We start from the raw sequence: 17,456 nt of genomic DNA on the forward strand, positions 1-17,456 counted from the left end.
CTGAGGTGATTGACTCACATGGGGAGCTCCAACAGACCCCCGTGGCGGTGGCCCAGTGCTTTGTCTCATACTACGATACTCTCTCCTCTGTCAAGCCTCCAGACCTCAAACTCCCAGAACTCCTCCAGCATGAACGGTTCCCCCTTCCGAGGCTCAGTGACTCTGAGGCAGAGGAACTGGATCTTCTGATCACCCCGGAAGAAATTAATGACGCTATCTCCTGCATGGGTGCGGGTAAGACACCGGGACCAGACGGACTCGCGCAGGAGTTTTATGCATCCTATCGAGATACACTGGTTCCCCCATCTCCTCGAAGTGTACCATGAAGCGGCTGACTGCGTCTCCTTCCGTCCCGACATGGACCTGGCCACCATTGTAGGGATTCCTAAGTCTCAGCCTCCCTTAACCCACTGTTCTGATTATCACCCCATCTCCCTCATTAATTCGGAGCTCAAAATATTTGCCTCGGTCCTGGCTAACCGCATATGTCCCTATCTGGACAAGCTAGTCCACCCAGACCAATATGGATTCATGCCCTCCCGGGGTACCAGGCACTGCCTCAGACGACTCCACCTCGCTCTTGCGAATCGGCAACAACTGATCCCCTATCTCTCTTTGCTCCTCGTGGACTTTGAGAAAGCATTTGATTCAGTTGACTGGCGATATCTGGAGGCAGTGTTGTCGGAGAGGGGCTTTGGGACCCCCTTTCGTAACTTGGTCAGGACACTCTATTGTAAGCCGCAAGCCCAGGTGATGGTCAATGACGCAGTTCCACGCCCCTTCCCCATCGGGAGGGGCACAAGACAGGGTTGCCCCCTTTCGCCCCTCCTTTTCACGTTAGCGATGAACCCTTTGCTTCTCTTATTCGCACTGACCCGCTTCTCACAGGATGGAAATGGCCCGGTATGGCAGATGACAAGATTGCCCAAACGCTGACGACATTCTGATATTTTTGTCAGATCCAGCTCGATCGGTGCCTTGGTGTCTCCGAGCCCTGCACTTCTTTGAATGAGTTTCCGGCCACCGATTGAATTCGGCCAAATCAGTCCTGGTCCCCCTCCATCTATTGAGAGAGTGCTTTGATTGGCAGTCGTCGATTCCTCTTCGGCGGCAGTCGTTCAAGTATTTGGGGATCTGGGTTGCCCTCCTTCCCGACCTCGCCTGGTCTCTCAACGTCACTCCTTTGGTGAAACGGGTTTGTGCTGACCTCCTTAAATGGCAAGCGCTGCCACTAAACCCTATGGGCAGAATAGCCCTTTTTAAAATTATGGTTCTGCCACGGTTTCTTTATATACTTCAGAACACACCCCTCTCCTTCTCACGGTCATGGTTCTGGGAGATGGACGGTTTGGCCACCAAATTCTTATGGGGAGGTCGGAGACCGGGGCTGGCCCTCACCCAGTGCAGGATACCGCCCTTTGACGGTGGTCTGGGAATGACAAATCTATATTTATATTATTTGGCGACTCGGCTCCTTACTGTACATGACTGGTTTAATGGCGGCTGGTCAGACCCGGCATACCGCCTGGAGCTACATAACTTGGGTTTCTCCAACATTCAGGGGACGCTATATGGGACCGCTATATCCCACACTCTGCCTGAGGTCACGCGCGGAGGCTTCTGGCCTGGCGGGCCTCCCTGCGCCACACCCACTGGTCAGACAAATTAACCCGATATACCCCACTGTGGTGTGGAACGTGGCTCAGGGACATTGCCGCTCTCTCTGGCTTCAGAGCCTGGGTTCTCATTGGGATTTCACAGCTGGGAGATGTCTGGGGTGGGAGCCACATACGCGATTTCCCGGATCTACAAGCTCGGTTCTCCCTCCACGCCTCCCAGTTTTATCGCTACCTACAGCTGCGCCACGCCCTCCACACTCACATCTCAGAAGGGACCTCCTTACCCGAGTATGGTCCACCTGAAGCCCAGGTCATGACTGGCAATTTGGGGAAAGGGGATATTTCCCGCATTTATCGCTCCCTCACAAATAACACCCCCAACTCCCTATCCCATCTCCGGGGCAAGTGGGAGGGATAGTTTGGATCCCTGGACGAAGCTGATTGGAGAGATGCGCTGATGGCTCCCAAAACGGTCACAGCCTCAGCGCAACTCCGATTAGTTCAAATATACTATCTACATGCTGCCTACCTCAAGCCATTGCATCTTCATCGCGCTGGGCTTCGACCTGATGCTTCCTGTCCCCGCTGCGGATGCCCCCAGGCCGACTTTTATCACATGGTATGGCTCTGTCCTACAATCACGCGCAATTGGGAGTTAGTGACAGGGGAACTTACAGAGGTACTGGGTTGGGAGATCCCCCTGAGCCCGATGAACATACTCCTGGCTATTACCGAGGGATTGGATGGAACCAGAGCCGAGAAGCTTTGTTTAAATACGGCTGTGATGGTGGCTAAGAGGGATATTGCAGCTAACTGGCTGGACCCGACCGCTTCCACAATGTCACGCTGGCGCAAAGGCGTGCATTGGTGCGCTGCGCAGCAGCGACCAATGTATGCGGCCCGAGGCTGTCCCAAAAAGTTTCGAAGGGTATGGGGCAAATGGGTTGGGGTGGTAGAAGATTGAACATTCCAGATGATCACTTATGGACTTGGGTGAAGACATTGTTGCTTGCTGCTCATCTGTTGAACCTTACATGCTGGGGTATTAATTTCTTGTCAATGTTTTGCACTGATCAATGTACTAAGAGCTGGTATTGTTTTTCTATGCTGTTTGACATAAAATCAATAAAACTTGATTATCAAAAAAAAGATACTGAGGGAATTCCACAGAGATGTGGAAAGATGGAGAAAGCTCCCTTTGACACTCCTGGATAGAGCAGCAATGTTCAAAATGATCACCCTTCCCAAGCTGCTCTATATTCTCCAAAACACATATCATAAAATCCCAGAGGAGATTTTTAAGATAATAGATCAGGAGACCTGCACACGTCTGTGGGATGGGGGACACCCGAGGGTGGCTCTTCAGATTCTGCAACACAGCCAATACAATGGAGGAATAGCCCTCCCTGACATAAGGTCCAACTACCAAGATGCTCACTTAGTGGTCCTAAATGAATGGGGCCACTTGCCAGGCGACCATCCAACATACACCCTAGAAAGGCTTCAATTCCAACCCCGCTTGCACCTTCACTATATATATATGGGGGTGAAGGAACACGAAAATTGCTCCCAGCTACTCAAATAACAATAGAAGCATGGAAGGTGGTGGAGCACCAAATGAAATGGGACGGGAAGTGTTGGAAACGGGTAGCGTGGTGCAGAGCGGGCGGGCCAAACTCCGGAGGAAATGTGCAAAGCATCCACGCAGTACACACAGGCGACACACAAGGCACACTACAAGAAGAGACACCACACCAGTTTAGGTAAAAAGAACTTTTGTATTGTCCAAAACCACAAGGTGTCAATAGGCAATCTCTGTACTGCGCCAACTGGCACTCGGTTAACATTTACAGGGGGGGAATTATGTACAGGGCAGGGCAAATCGGGCCCCTGCCGGAATCATTGCGATTTAGAAGATAGTAAAAGTAAGTCCATTAGCTGCAACCTGCAATAAAGTCAACTCAGGGCATAACCTTAGGCGTTAGTCCCGACCACCTGTAATAAAACACATCATGACCTGACCATATCCCTTAACAACCTGGAGGTCCCCTGAGGCAGGAATCAAAATAGGCAGTTCATTCACCTTAAAACCTGGCATCTAGACATAGCGCTGCATACAACACATGACTAGCACTTTAAATCATAGCCATTGACATAGCGCTTAAGAGCATGACATTTGAATATAGCGCCGCACATATCACGGCGAAAGCGCTTCAAAACATAGCCATTGACATAGCGCTTAAGAGCATGACATTTGAATATAGCGTTGCACATATCACGGCGAAAGCGCTTCAAAACATAGCCATTGACATAGCGCTTAAGAGCATGACATTTGAATATAGCGCTGCACATATCCCGGCGAAAGCGCTTCAAAACATAGCCATTGACATAGCGCTTAAGAGCATGACATTTGAATATAGCGCTGCACATATCACGGCGAAAGCGCTTCAAAACATAGCCATTGACATAGCGCTTAAGAGCATGACATTTGAATATAGCACCGCACATATCACGGCGAAAGCGCTTCAAAACATAGCCATTGACATAGCGCTTAAGAGCATGACATTTGAATATAGCGCTGCACATATCACAGCGAAAGCGCTTCAAAACATAGCCATTGACATAGCACTTAAGAGCATGACATTTGAATATAGCGCTGCACATATCACGGCTGAAAGCGCTTCAAAACATAGCCATTGACATAGCGCTTAAGAGCATGACATTTGAATATAGCGCTGCACAACTAGCATTGACCATAGCGCTTTAAATATGGCATTATAGCATAGTGCTACACCTGGCAGATCAATGGCGCTTCAGATAGGGCCCTCACTGGGAGCATTCAGCATAGCAAGCTCTTGGGGCAGTAGACTTGGCAAGCTCTGGGAGCATCAACCATGGCCAGCCACTGCAGCGCTAGGCATTGCATTTAGTCCGGGCAGGTCCGTGGGCCCTCCGAGGTGTCCACCCCCTCCAGCATCCCTCTAGGCCGTTGCAGCTGCCCACTGTCCTGTGGGGCAGCTGTGCAGGCTCCTGGCACCAGGGGCGGGCACCGGCAATGTACCCCGTTGCCCCCCCTCCTCCACTACCAGTCCCACACGACACAGGGGGCGGGCACCGACAATGTGCCCCGACACACCCTCCAAGTGCGCCCCCACAAGGTCCCAAAAACGTGAAGGGTCCCCGGGGCGGGCACCGATAATGTGCCCCGTTGCCCCCTCCACGCCACTGGTTCCCCCAATGCCCCACTCACCGGGCTCTCGGCTGCAGGCGTCTCGGCGGCCTCCCAGCAGCAGGCTGTCACTCTCTCCGGCTGCAGGCACAGCCACTTCAAAGATAGCGCTCACCAAATCCAGCGCTCTCCTTCCAGGGGCAGCTTGGAAATAGCGCTCTCCTTCCAGGGGCAGCTTGTAAATAGCGCTCTCCTTTGTAAATAGCGCTCTCCTTCCAGGGGCAGCTTGTAAATAGCGCTATCCTTTGTAAATAGCGCTCTCCTTCCAGGGGCAGCTTGGAAATAGCGCTCTCCCTTGTAAATAGTGCTCTCCTTCCAGGGGCAGCTTGGAAATAGCGCTCTCCTTTGTAAATAGCGCTCTCCTTCCAGGGGCAGCTTGGAAATAGCGCTCTCCTTTGTAAATAGCGCCCTCCTTCCAGGGGCAGCTTGGAAATAGCGCTCTCCTTTGTAAATAGCGCTCTCCTTCCAGGGGCAGCTTGGAAATAGCGCTCTCCTTCCAGGGGCAGCTTGTGATTAGCGCCCTCTTTCCAGGGGCAGCTTGTAAATAGCGCTCTTTGGTTCGTGCCCCTTGTTTGGGGGTTTCTTGAGGGGGGGAAATTGCGTTGGTGGTTGAAGGCGGACTAAGTAGTCTCTGCCTGTCGTCCCTGGGTTTTCCTCTCGCCGGGCCAGATCAGTGGGTAGTTCAGGATCCCTCACTCACTTGAAAGGCAGCACCTAAGCCCTGTCACTTTCAGAGGCATAGGTCCCTGACTGATCCTACCGCCTAAACTCCTGCAAAGGCTTTTCCAGGTCTGAATTGCCACCACTATATCTTTCCCTCGCCCTGTGGACAGTAGGGGGGGGTAGGTAGGCTCCGGGCCCAGCACACAGGCCTATGTGGCGGTGACCCCTGGCAGCAGGTCCCCTCTCTCCCTGGTCCACCCTCTGACTGAGCACATGGCAACCCAGCTCCTCCCTTTAGACGCCCCTCACCCCACCTTCCAGACAGTGCCAGAAGCTTCTAGAAGCGTCTGGGGAAACTGGCTCTAACTGGCCTAGGGGGAGGGGTAGAGCACCCTGGGTGCCAGGCTTCCCTCCAAAAGCTGGGGCTGCTGGTAAATAACGCCTAGACTGTCAACCCAGCTAAGTCAACCGGCGCAACCACACAGCTTTGGCATCCATTTTAAGTTATATTTTTAAAATGGGGAAACTCAGTCTGCACGCATTCATACAGCATTCAATACTTGCATTCATATGTCATTTAGTTTCCCAGAAAAGCGAAAAATTTCTGGGGAAAAGGGCCAAGTCCAACATAACCCCCTTCCAGCCAAAAGCCAGGGTAGACCGATCAATGCCTTGATGGGCTTCCCTGCTCAGGGCGAGAAAAGGTGGACGCAGGCCCGCAACTGCAGGAGCACCCGCAGGTTCTCCTCCACTCTGGAACCCGAAGGTTCCCTCTCTCAAACCTTCCTCGACCGACTGAGCCACCACCCGGGGGTCCCCTAGCTGGTTGTGGCCAGGACTGGCCCCTAGGCCACCCAGATGTCTCTGGCCCTTGCGGTCTCACAGAGTGGGGGGCAGTAACCCCAGGCCCATAGTACCCGTTGACCACTCTCCTCCTCCTCCTTGCAGTTCCGAACTGCCACTGGTCCTCCCACCTGGGGTCCGCATCCTCAGGCTGACCGGCCCTCAGGGGCGAGGCTCCCCTCCCCCTACCTCTCCTTCTGGGGTTCCTCACCCTACTCCCATGCGAGGCACCCTCAGACCACCACTCTCTCCCCAGTCCAGGGCCTTGACCCTTCAACTGGTTCCCCAGCCTAGGGTCTAAACCCTTAGGCTGCACCGGTGCCAGGGGTGAGACCTCCCTCCCCCTGCACCCCCTCCCAGAGTTCCGCACCCTCCCAACGGGAGTAGCACCCCTGGAAGACAATTCTGGGGGGACACTGCTAACAGATGTCCCACCCGCCAGGTCAGGCAGTACCCATCCCTGGCCTCCCAACCCAGGATCTAAGCCCTGTGGCTGAGCCGGTGCCTGAGGTGAGACCTTCCTCCCTCTGCACCCCCTTCCAGCGTTCCGCACCCTCCCACCTGGAGAAGTACCCCTGGAAGTCAATTCTGGGGGGACACTGTTAACAGATGCCCCACCCGCCAGGTCAGGCAACCCCTGAACCTGGCATCCCAGCCCAGGATCTAAACCCTGCAACTGGGCCAACCCCAGGACCTCTGGAGCTCTGATTACAGATGCCCCGGGTCCTCCTGACACTAGGGACTCCCCCTCACCGGGCGGCACATCAGGACAGCCTGGGCTCCCAACCTGGGGCTCCCTTACGGAACTCTCCAGGCCCTGAGACTGCGGTTGGGGCACCTCGGGACACCTCCCCGTCTCACTCCTTCCTATGGATAGGTTGTGAGGCCCTACAACCCTCTCTCTTCCCGGGGACCTAGCTGGGCTATTCGCCACCTCTCCCACCTCGCTGGGTTGGAAGATCCCTGCACCACCCCCTTCAGGGTCACTCCCCAATGCCTCCTCAGACACCCTGGCCCTCACCCAGAGGTCTGCCTCCTGTGCAAGCTCCCTGGGGTCGGAGAACCCACACTGTACTAGGTGGTGACGCAACCTTGGGGAACAATTCCTCAGCATGTGCTCCCGGATGACTACCTGGCACAGCCCTTCCCACTCATTCACTGCACTCCTCACCACCCAATCCTCCAATGCAGTCCCACACACCTCCGCAAACTCCCCCCAGGACTGGTGGGACAGTTTTCCCCTGCCCCTGAACTCTAACCTGTCCCCCTCTTCCTGGGAATCAGGCACCATCTCCTGGGTTCTGGGAGTGGGACACCCTACATTGGATCCACTCTCGCTGCCACCACTGGATCCCACCCTTACTGGTGAATCCAGACCACAAAAACCACTCTCAGGGGACAACCTACCCTCCCGAGCTGGTCTCTCCCTGGCAAAGGCCCTCTCTGCCTCCGCCATCCTCTCCTGCGCTAGGACCTTCTCTGTCTCTAGCTTCTTCTCCTGCACACTCAGCCGCGCTAGCTCCACCTTGAGCCTTCCCAGCGCCAGCTGATGCTCCCTCTCTTCCCTCCTATCTACCCACTCTTCTGGGGACAGGGAAAGGGACGGGGCAGTGCCCCCGGGACTGAACCCAGCACGGGACTCCCTAACTCTGGTGTCCTCACTCGCTACTGGCGTCTCCCCCCGGTCATCTTCCTCCTCCTCGTCAGTGTCACCCCCCTCCTGGGTTATGGACTGGGCCCCCTCACTCTCGGAGTCCTCCCTACACTGGAGGTCCTCCTCCGGGTCTCCACTAAATCCACCCTTTAAATATGCGGAGGGGTAATCTGACAGGTCCCCACCGATCTCTAAGGGTTCCCCCCTCTTGAGGGCCTCATAGAGAAATAACTTCCTGCGTATGTTGCCTACTGGGGGTATCCCTCTCTCCCTGCAGAAATCCACTACTTCCTGCTCCGTGTATTCCATAAGATCATCCTCGTTGTAGGTTGACCCCATCCTGGCACGGTACACCCGGGACACACCACCCACAGTGCAACAAGGGGACACAATTTAAAAACACACTTCTAGGAGGAAATCACAATCAGACAAAAAAAACAATAATTCCCCAAAACCTGAGATCACATTACACGCTCAGTTTGCAGTGTAACCCGCGGTCGCTGTGGTACTGCGCAAACACAAGTCCTATCCCACCGCTGAACACCAATGTTGGAAACGGGTAGCGTGGTGCAGAGCGGGCGGGCCAAACTCCGGAGGAAATGTGCAAAGCATCCACGCAGTACACACAGGCGACACACAAGGCACACTACAAAAAGAGACACCACACCAGTTTAGGTAAAAAGAACTTTTGTATTGTCCAAAACCACAAGGTGTCAATAGGCAATCTCTGTACTGCGCCAACTGGCACTCGGTTAACATTTACAGGGGGGAATTATGTACAGGGCAGGGCCAATCGGGCCCCTGCCGGAATCATTGCGATTTAGAAGATAGTAAAAGTAAGTCCATTAGCTGCAACCTGCAATAAAGTCAACTCAGGGCATAACCTTAGGCGTTAGTCCCGACCACCTGTAATAAAACACATCATGACCTGACCATATCCCTTAACAACCTGGAGGTCCCCTGAGGCAGGAATCAAAATAGGCAGTTCATTCACCTTAAAACCTGGCATCTAGACATAGCGCTGCATACAACACATGACTAGCACTTTAAATCATAGCCATTGACATAGCGCTTAAGAGCATGACATTTGAATATAGCGCCGCACATATCACGGCGAAAGCGCTTCAAAACATAGCCATTGACATAGCGCTTAAGAGCATGACATTTGAATATAGCGTTGCACATATCACGGCGAAAGCGCTTCAAAACATAGCCATTGACATAGCGCTTAAGAGCATGACATTTGAATATAGCGCTGCACATATCACGGCGAAAGCGCTTCAAAACATAGCCATTGACATAGCGCTTAAGAGCATGACATTTGAATATAGCGCTGCACATATCACAGCGAAAGCGCTTCAAAACATAGCCATTGACATAGCGCTTAAGAGCATGACATTTGAATATAGCGCTGCACATATCACGGCTGAAAGCGCTTCAAAACATAGCCATTGACATAGCGCTTAAGAGCATGACATTTGAATATAGCCCTGCACAACTAGCATTGACCATAGCGCTTTAAATATGGCATTATAGCATAGTGCTACACCTGGCAGATCAATGACGCTTCAGATAGGGCCCTCACTGGGAGCATTCAGCATAGCAAGCTCTTGGGGCAGTAGACTTGGCAAGCTCTGGGAGCATCAACCATGGCCAGCCACTGCAGCGCTAGGCATTGCATTTAGTCCGGGCAGGTCTGTGGGCCCTCCGAGGTATCCACCCCCTCCACCATCCCTCTAGGCCGTTGCAGCTGCCCACTGTCCTGTGGGGCAGCTGTGCAGGCTCCTGGCACCAGGGGCGGGCACCGGCAATGTACCCCGTTGCCCCCCCTCCTCCACTACCAGTCCCACACGACACCGGGGGCGGGCACCGACAATGTGCCCCGACACACCCTCCAAGTGCGCCCCCACAAGGTCCCAAAAACGTGAAGGGTCCCCGGGGCGGGCACCGATAATGTGCCCCGTTGCCCCCTCCACGCCACTGGTTCCCCCAATGCCCCACTCACCGGGCTCTCGGCTGCAGGCGTCTCGGCAGCCTCCCAGCAGCAGGCTGTCACTCTCTCCGGCTGCAGGCACAGCCACTTCAAAGATAGCGCTCACCAAATCCAGCGCTCTCCTTCCAGGGGCAGCTTGGAAATAGCGCTCTCCTTTGTAAATAGCGCTCTCCTTCCAGGGGCAGCTTGTAAATAGCGCTCTCCTTTGTAAATAGCGCTTTCCTTACAGGGGCAGCTTGTAAATAGCGCTCTCCTTTGTAAATAGCGCTCTCCTTCCAGGGGCAGCTTGGAAATAGCGCTCTCCCTTGTAAATAGTGCTCTCCTTCCAGGGGCAGCTTGGAAATAGCGCTCTCCTTTGTAAATAGCGCTCTCCTTCCAGGGGCAGCTTGGAAATAGCGCTCTCCTTTGTAAATAGCGCTCTCCTTCCAGGGGCAGCTTGGAAATAGCGCTCTCCTTTGTAAATAGCGCTCTCCTTCCAGGGGCAGCTTGGAAATAGCGCTCTCCTTCCAGGGGCAGCTTGTGATTAGCGCCCTCTTTCCAGGGGCAGCTTGTAAATAGCGCTCTTTGGTTCGTGCCCCTTGTTTGGGGGTTTCTTGAGGGGGGGAAATTGCGTTGGTGGTTGAAGGCGGACTAAGTAGTCTCTGCCTGTCGTCCCTGGGTTTTCCTCTCGCCGGGCCAGATCAGTGGGTAGTTCAGGATCCCTCACTCACTTGAAAGGCAGCACCTAAGCCCTGTCACTTTCAGAGGCATAGGTCCCTGACTGATCCTACCGCCTAAACTCCTGCAAAGGCTTTTCCAGGTCTGAATTGCCACCACTATATCTTTCCCTCGCACTGTGGACAGTAGGGGGGGGTAGGTAGGCTCTGGGCCCAGCACACAGGCCTATGTGGCGGTGACCCCTGGCAGCAGGTCCCCTCTCTCCCTGGTCCACCCTCTGACTGAGCACATGGCAACCCAGCTCCTCCCTTTAGACGCCCCTCACCCCACCTTCCAGACAGTGCCAGAAGCTTCTAGAAGCGTCTGGGGAAACTGGCTCTAACTGGCCTAGGGGGAGGGGTAGAGCACCCTGGGTGCCAGGCTTCCCTCCAAAAGCTGGGGCTTCTGGTAAATAACGCCTAGACTGTCAACCCAGCTAAGTCAACCGGCGCAACCACACAGCTTTGGCATCCATTTTAAGTTATATTTTTAAAATGGGGAAACTCAGTCTGCACGCATTCATACAGCATTCAATACTTGCATTCATATGTCATTTAGTTTCCCAGAAAAGCGAAACATTTCTGGGGAAAAGGGCCAAGTCCAACAGGAAGTATACAAGAGAGACGCCATTGTGGGAAGGGACAAGCCTCCCAGAATGAGCCAAACTACAGGGTTTCAAACCATGGGACGATAGGGATCTCCAGACTCAGCAGCATATTAGAGAAAAGCCCCCTGATCACATTCAGCTCACTACAACATGAATTTCAGTTGAGCGAAACCCAACGATACAAATACTTCCAATTGCAACACGCCTGGACAGCAGGGAAGTTAGATATATCAGATGTCCCAGAATTTGCACCACTACAGGGCGAAATACCGGAGAAATCCATCTCATAGATATACAAAACCCTCATCAACAACATGCCAGATAACCTGAAGGCTCTTAGAGCACAATGGGGAAAAACCACAGGCGAGATGGAGGACATAGACTGCGAAGCGGCACTCATGCATACCCGGGAGATGCCATAAAACTAAGGCTACGTTTAATACAATTTAAGGTCTTACATAGGGCCTATTTTGATAGGGCGTGTTTACACAAAATAGCAAAGGCCAAGTCAGCGGAATGTATTTGTTCCAGGAGACAAAATGGGACCTTTATCCATACACTATGGGAATGTCACCTCTTTAATTCATACTGGACCCAAATAATAGAGAAGATGGGTAGAGTAGTGGAATCACAGCTACCAGTAGATCCCAAGTACGTTCTGCTAGGCACGCCCACAGAAGTGAATCTCCCTTGCCACAAACTCTTACTGTGCAACTTGGGACTTATGGTAGTCAAGAGAGACATTGCCGAACGCTGGGGGACCACAAACCTTCCCAAAATGGCAGAATGGAGAAAAGGTATGGATCTGTACATGGGGGCGGAAAAGATGATATACCAGGTAAGAGATTGTCCAAAGAAATTTACAAAGATCTGGGGTCCCTGGTTGAGATACTATGGGTTGGAAATGGAAAGTAATATAGAGGACTCTAGACCAGAAGTTTGGACGCTGGAAGGATAAGATACAAGACCCCCATACACTACCACACATGCGATAAATCAGTATGTATTCTCACACAATGTCTTGAATAAAGACCATGTTCGAAAAGATTTGTGTTAATGTCACTGCCTGCCAGATGTAAATGCTTAAACCTGACGTTGCTCTTCGTCCAAAGTATAAGACTGTATTTATGTGTAATATTTTCAAGGAAAATTTATCAATAAAAATATTCCACAAAAAAAGTATGTTCAGATTGACCATCCATGATTGAACAGGAAGAGGAGATAGTGAGGTAGAGAGAAGAAGGAATTCCGTTTTAGAAGGATTCAGAATTAGTTGATGAGTTGGCATCCAATCCTGGATGGAGTTGAGAGTGGTGTTGAAGATTGAAATGTTGTGTGCCCAGACACCTTTAGGAAGATTTAGGTGTCATCAGCATAGAGGTGATAATTGATCCCAGGTATTTTAGGAGATTTCCCAGCGGTTCTATGTAAAGAATGAACAAGGTGGGAATGAGGATGGAGCCTTGAGGGACGCCTTGTCCTACAGCCATTCATGTAGAGAGACAGTTTGCTATTTTGATCATCTGCGATTTGCCCGAGAGGAATGATTGAAACCATTTGAGCACTGTGCCTTCAAAACCCATACTTTGATTTAAAGTGTTCAGGAGAGTGTTGTGATTAACAGTGTCAAATATATGTGCCCCTGGTTTATGCAGCAACATTTTTCGTTTTCTCACCGTTATACTTTTAGTATATCTTGCATATGCTTCTTGCGTTTGTGAGTGTTTTATTTTGGAAGGGTACGTGGATGAATCTAAAAATTAGTGGGTGAGTGAATGCATCAGTGCAACTGCTGAGTGACAGAGTATCTTTTTTTATCTTATTTATTTAGTGCATTTTTATAAAGCGCTGACATTACCCGAAGGTGTCAGAGCGCTGTACAATAGAAAGTATCTGAGGTATTGAGTAACTAAACTCACCGATAACGAAAGAGGAACTTTCAGGATTGTCCACTCATAAGCCAGATCTAAATGCATTGCCAATACTTGTTAATAGGTGATCGTCTATAACTTGGATAACTTTTCAACGAATTGTTTTCACTCTTTCGTCTTAATAGTTTTCAACATTCCATACACAATACAGATAATAATAATGCTAGCATGCTTTATAGGCATGCCAAAGAACAAACAGAATAATAGGTTCTTGGAAAAGGTTTTAAATAGTAATTTATGTTCTTCAAAGATGGCCTCTCAGTCTGCTAACAAGGTCCGCACACCCGCTCTAGAGCAGGAATCCAAGAATCACATACCGGCCCCGGAGGCGTAGAATTGGCAGCGGAACTACCGCAAAAAGTTAGTCAGTGGTGCTGAAATATAGCGGCGTCTTGAAAAGGAAGTATTACACCAGTGTTTCAACTATTTTTGGTCAAAGTTCAAGTAATTTATTTCTCGTAGGTTAAGTAGGACTTACTAGTAAATTAAATTACAATAAATAATTTATAAAGATATAATTGAACAGCGATGTCTAATTTAGTATTAAAGTTTGTTATGAATAATTTCGTCTAGAAATGCACCATTGTGAATACATGTGTCATAAAGTTAATTAAAAAGTCGCACCTTTTGATTTACTATATTTTCTCTCGAATAAGAACAAAAGACACAAGCTTTAACATGGCCGCTTCGTTTACTAATGCGTGAATTCGGGCATTAGAACGTCTGGCACGCTTGTCTTTCTTCTATGTCCGTGGCTGAAGGCTGGGACAGAAGGGGGAATAGAGTCTGTCTGGGCCGGAGATATTGGGGTGCTTATGGCAGCTGGGCTCCTTGCAGGCCCTGTGTTCTGACCCGGAGCGCCTCCAGTCCACGCCCCGCACTATGGCCGACCAGTCGGTACTTCTACTGAGAAAGCAGTTGGCAGGTGACGTGCCCGGTCTTTGTGTGAGAGCCTGGGTGAAAGAGTAGACGTTTCGGACGGTATTCATGGTATGGGGGAGCGGGCGGCATTGAGGTCTCGGTCATTGCCAATTCTTGACATTAGACACCGTGAGAGTGCCACGGCAAACTGACCTGTGTCCGAATAAAACATGTAAAAACTATACTGATCTGTGGCCCCTAGAGAACAAGTCGAGTACTGACCTTTAACCTTCCTCTCTGCATGCTCCGTAAGAGTTTGCTGCCCTCTGATCTCCCTACCCATATTAGTACATGGCGAATTGTAACTTTTGCTGACACCTCCCAAAGTAGCATGCGAGGTGTAACCGGTTTGTGTGGTTCGATAAGATATACCGGGACATGTGCAGTTGACCCTATGACATGTCAGGGGGTTGGGTTTCTGGTGTGTTGTGACACTCTGTTCCCAACAGGACAGGCCGGGGTTGCGAAGACCTATAAAACTCCCAACGGAACTTATGTGTTTTACAGTGATGGGGACGGCGATTTAACAGTGAAAGCCGAGCCAAAGGGTCTGGCTTCGATCTTCGACCCCGTGTACGAGCCCACCCCTGAAAATATTTGCTACGTCAATCATGCTACAAACATATAACATATGATGAAGTCTCTTCATATTTCAAAAAAAAATTTTTTTTAACACGTGTAAGCTTTGACATTAATAAGACACATTGTAGTACTGCACTGAGAAGTACTTATTAAAAGTGATCGTTTTGTACAACTGGTAGTTGGAACTCATATATTCGAAGTGGTTTCATACACAAAAACGAAGAAAAAAAGTTTTGGTGAAATAACATATCTGCCTAAGATCATACAATTTGAGTAGGGAAGCTGCGATTTAGCCAGGTTTTTTGGTTTTACTCTATACAAACCAGTGGAGTTTTTAAATATATAACGCAAACTCGAAGGCTAAGTGCTTTACAGGACCACCATAGGGTGACCACCTGTCATGGAGGCAAATTCTGGACAGACCAGTAAAAATTCAGTACAGAAGGTAAAAATTCCATACAAAAGTATATTTTACAGACACATCCAAGGAGAGGCCATACCCACTACTTTAGGAGTGCATTTATTTACTGTTTTCTACCTAGCACTATTTTTTACTGTAGTCTTGATGTGATTGCCTCTGGGAATGCTACATTCATGTGGTACTTTATGACCTTGTTTAATAGTAAATGAACACCCTTGAGCTCAGTGTCAAAGGTATCGTCCGTACCCAAATCTACCCAATCTTTCTTGGAGAGAAAGTAACAGCAAATGTTTTTATTGTTTCTAAACATTTTGGAAATCCATGGCAAACAATTTGGTAAACATTAAGGTAAGTCGGTGACCATCTGCTAGTTTAGACAAGTTGAAAAAAACATCTGGCACACCTCAACCTCCAGTGGACTCAAAAACCTAAAAAAATGAATCCGGAAGACCAGATGGTGTTGGTGACCATCTCGCACCTAATGTCAGGATGTGATGTACTCACAGCACTAGAATGTGTGCCCGGGACTCTACTGTGGTCTCCAAACTGGGAGCCCAGACTACCAGCCACATAATTAAAGAGCAGGATGAAATCAAGATCAGATGAGAAATCCTCAACAACTGATTCAAAGGGTTGTTACTAACAACCGGAAAAATGAGGAAGAGAAAAACAAGGTGGGATGATTACTAAAATCAGAACCCGCAATGATTATCAGAAAGTATTGTATGCCTGGGGATTTATCTCAGCAGAGAGGAGGGAAACAGAAGAGACACTGTCAAGTGGTTGAACAAGCAGCATCTTTAACATATGGTAGTGTTTTCCCCAATCAGTTACCTTTTGATACCTAGGGATTAATATTTACCATTCCACCACTGATTTGCAGGAAGGAAATCTGGGAAGAGTGACATGGTCCCTCTAAGCCCAGTTCACATTTTGGTCTCCTCTTTTGCTTTCAGTAATGGGCCACGTGGCACTAGTGAAGATGATAGTGCTATGACGGTTATTGTATTGTATTATTTTGCAAACCTTCCTCTGCTCATCTCTTGTTGCTTCTTCAGACACCTTGACATGTCCAACATCTGATTTGGTGTCGGGCGCCAGAGGGTAGCTCTTGCTACTTCAAAGCTACCTGTGACTGCGGGTGGATAAGCACTTCTAGACTTGGAATGCTATTATTTAGCTGCAGAGTTCAAATGGGTGTTTCGCTGGCTATCTGACCACCTACTGCATTAGACAGTAAAGACTTTAAGAGGTACTTCACTAGTGATTGTTTCCTACTGACCATTCCACCCAATGCTACCCGGGGTTATTCAGCACAACATTCACTTGCCTTATTAGAACCCGCAAACTGACCATGCCCCTACAATAACTTTCCTACATCGGCCCCACTCACACAGGACAGCTTTGCTCAGGGCAACTCCGTCAGTAGCATGATCCAGGCCTCTCAAAACTGGGGCATTTGTTTGTTGATGACAAGCTACTAGATTTCCAAAATCTCATGACAGACTACAGTCTTCACTCAGTCAATTCCTTTCCTACAAATGCCATATTTCATGTCCACCAACTAGCACCAACCCCACATGAGGTGTACCAGATGCTCTACACCATAGGGACTTGCGGAAAACTGATAAGATGGGTGTACTGAGCTTTCCTGTAACATGGGAATCACTCCAGGGTTTCTCTCCTTACTAACTGGGAGACCGACATTGCCAAACCTCGGCACAATGCAGACTGGGCTAAAATATTGGAATATCCCCACAAAGTATCCAGCAGCTTCCATTTTAAGTATATTCAATTTAATATTCTGAACTAAGCCTACCTTACACCTGGCCGAATTAACAAAAACAAAATATACCTGGTGCAGCCTCGCTATATGCAATTAGATACAGTTTTGCTTCATATGTTTTGATCTCACACTCCTTTCATACTGGCAGAGAGTTCTCAAGGTGCTGTTGGCCACAATGGTCTATTTACTAACAAATTCCCCTCGAAGTGGTCCCATTGGACATGTTCTCAGCCCTAAGTTCGAGAACCCCTCCACCAGGTTCCTCGACCTGGATCCTCTTCCAGCAAAACGCAATATTACACTGCACTGGAAGGATTTAATTCTTCTGACTATCGTAAGTTAGACCAATGTATTCTCTCTGGGTTTCGATCTGAGAGCTCTCTGTTACATAGGGATGAATGAGCTGGTTTGAGATTTTTTTTTTGCATAGTTGTGGAATATTTTGGTGAATGGCTTTAAAGACTGCACCAATTATGATACTCTCCCCCTGTGATCCTCCTCCGACACATAC

The 17,456-nt window shown here is 49.8% G+C and overlaps 1 protein-coding gene across 1 annotated transcript in view; it reads left to right on the forward strand.

Moving 5' to 3' along the window:
• Positions 1 to 13,959: 13,959 nt before the first annotated feature.
• Positions 13,960 to 17,456, forward strand: part of LOC146783844 (ubiquitin-conjugating enzyme E2 G1-like) — a 46,757-nt gene continuing 43,260 nt past the window's right edge. The window contains exon 1 of the mRNA XM_085633257.1: positions 13,960 to 14,160. Within this exon, the coding sequence (XP_085489383.1) occupies positions 14,118 to 14,160 (43 nt within the window). The 5' untranslated portion in view covers positions 13,960 to 14,117. The remainder of the gene's footprint in view (positions 14,161 to 17,456) is intronic.

The sequence above is a fragment of the Triturus cristatus genome, chromosome 11 (assembly GCF_964204655.1).
Source record: "Triturus cristatus chromosome 11, aTriCri1.1, whole genome shotgun sequence".
Lineage (NCBI taxonomy): Eukaryota > Metazoa > Chordata > Amphibia > Caudata > Salamandridae > Triturus > Triturus cristatus.